This window comes from Hippoglossus hippoglossus, chromosome 9 (assembly GCF_009819705.1).
Source record: "Hippoglossus hippoglossus isolate fHipHip1 chromosome 9, fHipHip1.pri, whole genome shotgun sequence".
In the NCBI taxonomy this organism is placed as follows: Eukaryota; Metazoa; Chordata; class Actinopteri; order Pleuronectiformes; family Pleuronectidae; genus Hippoglossus; species Hippoglossus hippoglossus.
Genome location: NC_047159.1, coordinates 4,530,025 through 4,538,306, shown reverse-complemented (window position 1 = coordinate 4,538,306; position 8,282 = coordinate 4,530,025). Strand labels below are relative to the sequence as shown.

The following is an 8,282-nucleotide window of genomic DNA, read 5'->3' as shown; positions in this document are numbered from 1 at the left end:
TAAAAAGCATTTCAACTTTTACTTTCTCCTCTCTGGTTTGTTTCACCGAGCTGGAATCAATATTGTTCTTTACCTGTAATGCGCAATAAAGCAGGTTGTTTGCAGCAGGAGGAGGAGGAGGAGGAGGAGGAGGAAGCCACGCGGGACTTCTGTCCACAGGCTGTGTGGGTTTAGGACCTTGAGGACGCCAGATGTGTCCAGGAGCTGCACACTTCAGTTGCACTGTCCCGCCGATAGCAGCGCGATAAAGCGCGGGGGGGCGTGGGGGGGGGAGCAGAGGAAAGTTGAGCCAGTCGAGCCGGATCGTTGTGCGTCCTGACGCACCGGCGGAGCAGCGACGATGGGAGCTTCACACACGCGCACTGAGCCCATCGAGTTCCAGGACCTGATAGACAAAACTGGATGTAAGTAGGTGAAGACCCCCCTACGAGTAAAACCCACTTTATCTTGCTTTTACTTTGCTAAGTGTGTGTGCGTGTGTGCGTGTGATTGAGAGTGTGAGTGTGTGTGTGAGAGAGAGAGAGAGAGGTGTTTCTGTTCAATCGAACCGCGTCCGTGCGTAAAAAGTGTTGGCCACAGATGAAATCAAGGAAATGAACACGTTCAACGAGACAAGTGGAAACCTGATCACGAGCAGCAGCTCGTGATCCGAGTTCTCTTTACCAGTTTAACATTCAGATAATGACTCAACTTCACATCAGTAAACAAATGAAGTTATTTCTTAAATAAAACGCACAAGCAATCTGACGTTCTGCTTTGATTTTACTTCTGCATTTTCAGTTTCAATGATAGTTAACAGACAGTAAAACATAATCTGGCTTTATGGTTTTATCTGACTTCATGGATTAAGATTAATTGAATGGAAACGTTTATTTAGCCAAAGAGCAACACGTAAAAACAGTTAAAAAGGAGAAGGATGTAGATGTTTCTGCAGGATGTTGATGCAGAAGCATGAAAACTCTCAGAGATGAAGTTTGGGTCTCAGACCGAGCTCAACTTTATTGAAACTGAACATTTGAGACTTTGAACCTTTCTTTATTGCCTTTGTTTCCTCAGGGTGGAGCTTTGACCCTGTTTTTATCTCTGGGCTCAAGTGAAGGAGATAAATATCTATATTGATTTATTTGTTCTCCACTTTGACGATAACTAGAACAGTGACCGTTCTAAACCTTATTCACTTGTCCTTTGTTGAGGCTCTGGAGCTTCAGAATTATTCCTCGTCTTTAGTCCGTCCTCCTCAAACTGTGAAACAACACACTGTCCCTTTTCATCCTTTGTTGTGCAGAGCTTTTTTATCAACGGTCTATGGTTCAGAGTGAAGTTAGAAAACTTTGCGTTCATCCTACCTGGTTTATCTGCAGTGCAGATTTGTTTGTCAATGTTTTTTCATAAAACAAAAGCCGAGTTTTGCTTTATTACTGTTCACATGTGTGGTTTATATATGAGTTTAAATGATTTCTAACCCTAACCCAAGCGACACAATCTTCACACCAAACTCGACACTGCACTTTCTCGGGCAAATTTACAATACACATGCACGCGTGAGGCGGGTTAGATGAACATACAGATGGATGTTTGTAGAATTAGTTGGTAGATAATAATTATTAACACTTTTCAAAGCATGAGATGGATCTTAAACTGCTTAAACATGGAACTGAACAATAGGAGCTTAAGAACCGATCATGAGGAAATGCTTCTTTGGGACTGACAGGCTCACACTTGTCGCAGCGACCACAGATTCGTCATTGTTTTTGTATTTGCTGCAATAGTTGCGCACTTTATTGAGATCTACCTGTATCTTTTGATCTGTGCACATGTAATCGTGACACCTCCCATTCCAACCAGCAGACTTGTTTCTGCATGAGGCTGCAATCGGTCTAAGTGCACGTTCTTCACCCAGCTACACTTGCTACTGCAAACATCTATTTAATAGCTTCTGTAAAAAAAAAAAAAAAAGTGTTTACAGAAACAATTGAAAATGGCCGACCTGTCGTGATGTGTGATCAGGCCGAGGCAGAGCACGGTGTTTCAGTGTGTGGCCACGAGTGAGTTAATGATTCAGGGAAGCCTTTTGAAAAGGTATAAAAAGCAATATCAGTGCTGCACAGTGTGTTTGCTTTGTCATTAGAGTGATAGAGCAGCTGCACCTGAACGCAGCGGCCCCGGGATCGAATCCAGTCTGTGCCGCTTGCTGCTTGTTATCCCTCCTGTGTCTATGTACACTGAGAAAAGAAGAATAAATCATCTGTTTATTGCTGTTCGATTGCATGTGGAGTGACGGGTGACTCATTGTCATTCATTAGTGTTGTTTGTGTTTCTTCTCAGTTTCAGCGGAGCAGATCAAAAACCTCCAGAAACGCTTCCTGCAGCTGAGTGGAAACGAAGAAACAATAAGGTAAAATGGAAAGATCACAAAGTGAATAGCTTCCCCTGGTCAGCTGCGCGTGGTTCTGATGGAAACTATTCGGCCTCAGCCACAAAGGATGAAATACTACCTGCGTGGCTGTGGTGTTGAATTGTGGGTATTCCTGGTATCTGGCAGAGACGCAAACAAGCAGCACATGGTGAAAACAAGCAGGCACACTGGACAAATACAGTATGTGGATGCATCAGCCACACGGAGCTGACATGTCCTGTACACACACACACACACACACACACACACACACACACACACACATATGCTGGTATGGTGATGAATCACTCCCTTCCCTTTAAAAAGAACCAGATCACATGTTGCAGACAGCAGGTATTTTCTCCTCACAGTTTACCTTCAGACTGAGATCCTGTTACTTCCCATAAATAACGTTCAGTGTTATTTAAATGTGCGGGAACCGGCTGACTCTGTTCTGCAGTGAGTGTTTTACGATAATGGATCTTGTCTTGTCGCACTGCAGTCGAGAAAACCTGGACAGCATACCGGCCCTCGCCAACAATCCAATCAAAAGGGAAATCATCGGCGCATTCTTCGATAAAAGGTGGGTCACGTCAAATTATAGCATAGAGCATATAACTCTTGTCCTATGTTAATATTATTATCATCATTACTAATAAGGTTGAACATTAATACAATAGTCCACCACTTTTAACTCAACCCCCTATTATACAGCTGTATGCAAATGTTTGGACTAATATCATATTTAAATTTTTGAAGTGATAAGAAGTAAAGATGGATAAAATGAAGTAAGATCTGTCAATAATGAATAATATCTTGAAATATCACTAGAGCACAAACCTCCTCTACATTTAAATTCACTAGATCCTGATATATATTATTTCCATAAAGACCCATGAAATATTCTCTAGATCAACGAAAATGTTGGAAAAAAACAAACAACATTTTTAATAAAGCAAAATTAATTCCTGGATTCTGCACCAAACTTATTTGATTCTTTTTTTTGTGTCATTGGTTGAGTAGGATATCTTTTTCACAATCCTGCTAACAAACAAACAAATGCGGACGAAAACATAAGTTAATAAACTTTATTTGTGAATTACTTCTCTTAACAAACTGACAAAACGCTTCACAAAAGGATGAAACCAACAATAAGATAAACAGTAAAAGTCTGATATAAAAGACTTGATCAAAGGTTAGTTTCTCTGAGCAATGGCCGCCTGCAGCCTCTATAGTAAATATAAAAAAACTGTCCCCAGCCTTTATCATGTCATCAGTATGATGGAGGAATTTCTTCCTGGTTCTTAAAGGCATAAATACAACCTGTAAAAGTTGATGATTCCTGGACTGTGAACTTAATATATAACAGTTTGACATTTTTTGAAATATGCTTGTTGGTTCTTCTGAGGAGCCTGAGATGAGAATATTGATATCACAAAATAAAATGTATTGTGAATGAGAAGGTTGTTATCTTATAAACACCGGAGGAAACCATGAGCTGTTCCTTTGTGCTTCGGTTTCTCTTTTACCGCTTCTTCTAATCTTTGTGATAAGATGGACAAAGGAGTGGTTCTGTTCCTTTATGCTGAATATCTGCAGTGACTCAGCTTCACTGTTAAAGAATTAAATCAGATTTAAACGGAGGGTTTGATGTTTACGACGGTTTCATCAAGCTCTAGAATGTTTAGTGCTTTATTTCCGTTTGTTTAGTTGAATAAAGTCAAACATGGCTCAGCAGAAAATACCTTTAATGCGCCGAGAAGGCGGATAATGTTGGTTTCAGTCTCCATCCTGAGGAACTGTGCAGCAGATAGTGAAAACAAAATGAGTGATTCATCCATTAACTGAAGGAAACAACACGAGGGGTTTTATTGCTGTGCACAGACACTTGTTTGACATTTTAAATCCAGCAGTTTCCTCATGCTTTGGAAAGACGAGGCGAACAACATGGACTGTCCATTAAAAGCACAGGTTATTTAAACAGCGGTAACTTAATGGAACCAAATATAAATATACATCAGTAACAGCCTTAACAGAAAGGGACCTAATGCAAAAATAACTTATAAGTTAACTTATTTGTATCTTTTCTTTTGGTTCAGATTTTAGAAAAGAGGGTGTGAGAGCAACCACAGAATCAAACTATAGAAACAACCCCACACATGATTGTCTGTCTCTCATAGAAATATAAAAGGAAGTGGTTTGATGATCTAGATTATTTTATTGAGTCAGAAACAGTGAAAAATAAAGATCAGTGCCTTTATTAAAAGTTATTAAAAATAATCCTCGATCCGCCCCTTAAACAGTGTTCGCCCCAGAATGTGCTGCGTCACCAAGCTGCTGATATCAGCTCAGTAGATTTTATGTAATGACAGATGAAAACATAACCTCTGTAGCGGAGGTAATAATAATCGAAGTTTCACATTTTCCAGATTTGTCACCAGACAAAAATGTTTAAAAACCAGAAGATGCAGAATAACAGAAACTGGTCTGTTAGGAAGGTATTAAAGTTGGTGTAGACCTTCAAAATAACATAATGGTTGAACTGTAAACTGTGATTTCTCCCCTATGGGACCAGGAACCAGCATGACAGCGAGGTGGGCTCCTTCCAGGAGATTGGCTTCGAGCAGTTCCTCATGGTCATGTCTCACTTCCGCCCTCCGACCCTGAAGACCACGGTGGAGGAGAAGGAAGCCTTGAGAAAGGAGAAGCTTCGCTGTAAGTACCTTGCCTCTATTTTTAATAACAGTTCTACGAGTGCAGCTGTCTGGGACCCTTCATGTGTGGCTCGGTTTCCAAATGCCGAGAAGAAAAGTGCAGCGCCGATCGTAGATAACAAACCAGCGATGTGGATCTCTTATTTCAGGAGTGTGTCCATGCATAGCTGCATGTGTGGGCACCGGATTCCTCGCTGCCCGACGGGTATCCCACTGGAGAGGCGTGTTGGTATTCACGGCTCGACCGGGCACGTGGCCAGAGCGAGTAGAGCAGGAACAACTTGATTCTGTTCCAACATATCTTTTATAACCTCACACTATTTTTGTTTTTTTCCATCTTTGCCAGGAGTCATTGTAGTTTAATCTGTTTCTCCTCAACATGCCTTGTGTGGTTTGTGACTTTTTTCTTCATCATGCTCTCTCCTGGTATGAAACGAGGTGGTCACACTGTTGGTACTGTTTCCTTTTGGCATAAAAACCCCAAAACACAAAGGTTTTGATTCAGGAGAATCCACAAGCGTCACTGTCACGGCCACTAAAGCTGCTGTCAGACATGCACTGAACTCCGGAGAACCTCTGGACCTTCTCCGGAGGGATGTGAGAACGCAGATGTCAGAGCCCCGAGTTAAAAACACCACAGAATGTCTGGAGCAGTGGAAAACTCGTGTGTCTCAGTTGTCTCTTGTTGTGTCACAATCTTTATTTCCCTTCATATTTTTAATAGATTTTAATGTATTTTGGTGAAACCATCAGTTCTCTGCTCTCAGGGTGATGAGCTCATTTGACATTAAGATGATGGAGGAACGCCGCACAGTGAAAATGTCATTAGAAGTTGCCTCAGGAAACAATATTGCTATTTTTTTCGTTGTCACATCACAAGACTTCAAGACATGAAGTTTTGCCACAGGCCTGAATCTTGTAAATGTCACTGTAAGTTAAAGCAGAACCATTTTAAAGGTGCTTCTTTCATGTGAGTGTTTACAGCAACATTCTCTCTTCTTATCGCTGCATCTTCAGAAACTTTCCTCTCATCACAGATTCCTCAGATCCTGGGATTAGATGATGGAAATCTGCTTTCAGACCGTGAACTAAATATGTTTTCCCCGTCTTTATTCCCAGTTCTGTTCAACATGCACGACACAGACAACGACGGCACCATCACCCTGGATGAGTACAGGAAGGTGAGACCACTTTAAAACACTTTGACTGAGGTCAATGAGTCGTGTGCAGAAGACTGGGAAGATGTCTCTGCAAATGATAGAATTACAATCTTAAACTTAAATTCATCATATGATAGGTGACGTCATGAAGGAGTGAGAACATTTCCCAGGTATCTCTGACATCATGATGTCATAACTATTGAAGTTGTGTCGTAAACTTTTACAATCAATAAGATTAGATACCACAGCTTGTTTAGATTCACCAATCATTTGTCATTATATGGTATAAATCCCCTCACGATGAGAGAAAAACTTTCAATTGCAACTTAAGTGAAGTTTTGGAAGAAAGCTGGTGACCAAACATGAATTCAATTTGATCCACATCACACTTTCATAACATTATTCACGGTGGAGCTGTTCTGGACAAAACTACATGTTTTTTCCTAATCATAAGCTTCAGGTTGTCCAGCAGCTACAGATCAACACATGTGTAATAGAGCGAATGGAGCCGTGTGTCTACACCCTGTGAACAGGTGTAATTACAGACCAGAGGAAAATATCTGTGTGGGTGGATCATCAAGGTGCAGTGCTGCTGCTGCTGCTGTTGTTGTTGATGTTCTGGTTATTCTAGTAGTTAGTTTGAAAAACAATTATAAATTCAAATGAAAAGCTCTCGCCCTACTTTTTGTGTAGCATGGGAATAACACAAGAAATATATATCAGGGATAAAGTAAGTTAGTGAAGAATTATGTCAATGTTTAGTTTAAACAGAGAGAAACTCATAAACAACATATTGACACGACAAAATATATAAAACTGATGCTGTTCAAACCTCAGTGAGGATTTAAAGCCTGTTGACGTTTTAATCTGAGGTCGTCGAGGAACTGCTGTCGAAGAGCGGCGCCATCGAGCTGGAGACCGCCAAGGCCATAGCAGATGCTGCCATGTTGGAGGTGGCGAGCATCAACGTGCCGCACATGGTACGTGACCTTAACCACAACTGAACCGTTAACTTTGAATTCTCACTGTCAAATATAATTAATATGTCCTTTAATCATTTCAGGCCCCAGACGACTTTTATGAAGGAATTACATTTGAGCATTTTGAACAGGTTTGAACTTTTCTTCGTCTTCATCATCAACCAAATCAAACTAAAATCGGACTCTTAATTTGTCACTTACTGATGAAACCGTTTCCCCGTCTCCCCTCAGATACTCAAAGGCCTTGAGATGGAGACCAGGATGCACATTCGCTTCCTGGATGTAGACACCACAACGATGCGCTGTGGGAGGTCGACGTCTTGAAGGAGTCGCTCTCTCGTAAAGACGGATGTTTATGTTGCTGCTGTTTTTAGCAGAATCTCCTTAAACGGAATGAAGCCAAATACTTTTTGATATATTTTGGGACGGTGAGGGAATAATCAGACTTTTTTCTTTTTATAGTGATTATATAAAAGAATGTCCTGGTCTGCTGCTGATGCAGTTTGACTAGAGGGACATAGTTGAAGTCAAAGGACATTGTTACTTCCCCAGCTCACGTTTAAGCCCGAGTGATTCAGTTGAATATAATCCAACGTTCAAACATTCGGACCCTGTCACGTATCTTCACTTCTTCTGTCGCGCTCCACTTCTCTTCTATCAGGTTTCACACTAACACTCTACCTCTCTGTGCTCTCTCCTGCTGTTCTGTAAATCTGTGACAAGAATGTAAGTGAAGGATTCTTCAGTCAGAACGTTCCCATGTTGGGTGAAGTCACTTGTGCCCAGCGGCTGCTCTGGTTTCCATCTTATTATGTCGAACATCCAAAAACCTGAGATTCAACAAATCATTCCTCTGACGTTTCCTGTATCTGTTCCGCTGAGACTCTGTAACACTTATCTTACTACAAAATAAATGTCAGACTTGTGATAAAAGAAATGCACGTGTAAGAGCTTTTTGTTGTGAAACTTTGACACATTATTTAACCAAAATGAGGTACAAATATAACTTTTTTTTGTATTTATGTTGCACAGC

General features: G+C 40.9%; 1 protein-coding gene across 1 annotated transcript; it reads left to right on the top strand.

The window, feature by feature from the left end:
- Window positions 1–172: 172 nt before the first annotated feature.
- tesca (tescalcin a) lies at window positions 173–8,186 on the top strand. Its single transcript, XM_034594904.1, has 8 exons — window positions 173–404; window positions 2,326–2,395; window positions 2,898–2,978; window positions 4,971–5,110; window positions 6,229–6,290; window positions 7,142–7,249; window positions 7,333–7,380; window positions 7,481–8,186. The coding sequence occupies exons 1-8, from the start codon at window positions 341–343 to the stop codon at window positions 7,571–7,573; spliced, it is 666 nt and encodes a 221-aa protein (XP_034450795.1). The 5' UTR covers window positions 173–340; the 3' UTR covers window positions 7,574–8,186.
- The last annotated feature ends 96 nt before the right edge of the window (window positions 8,187–8,282 follow it).

What these genes read in the sequence shown, in the direction of transcription:
- tesca (XM_034594904.1), top strand. Translation starts at nt 341, where the DNA reads ATGGGAGCTTCACACACGCGCACTGAGCCCATCGAGTTCCAGGACCTG. An exon ending in GAGAAAGGAGAAGCTTCGCT is followed by an intron (nt 5,111 to 6,228) that starts GTAAGTACCTTG and finishes CTTTATTCCCAG; the next exon opens with TTCTGTTCAACATGCACGAC. An exon ending in CATTTGAGCATTTTGAACAG is followed by an intron (nt 7,381 to 7,480) that starts GTTTGAACTTTT and finishes GTCTCCCCTCAG; the next exon opens with ATACTCAAAGGCCTTGAGAT.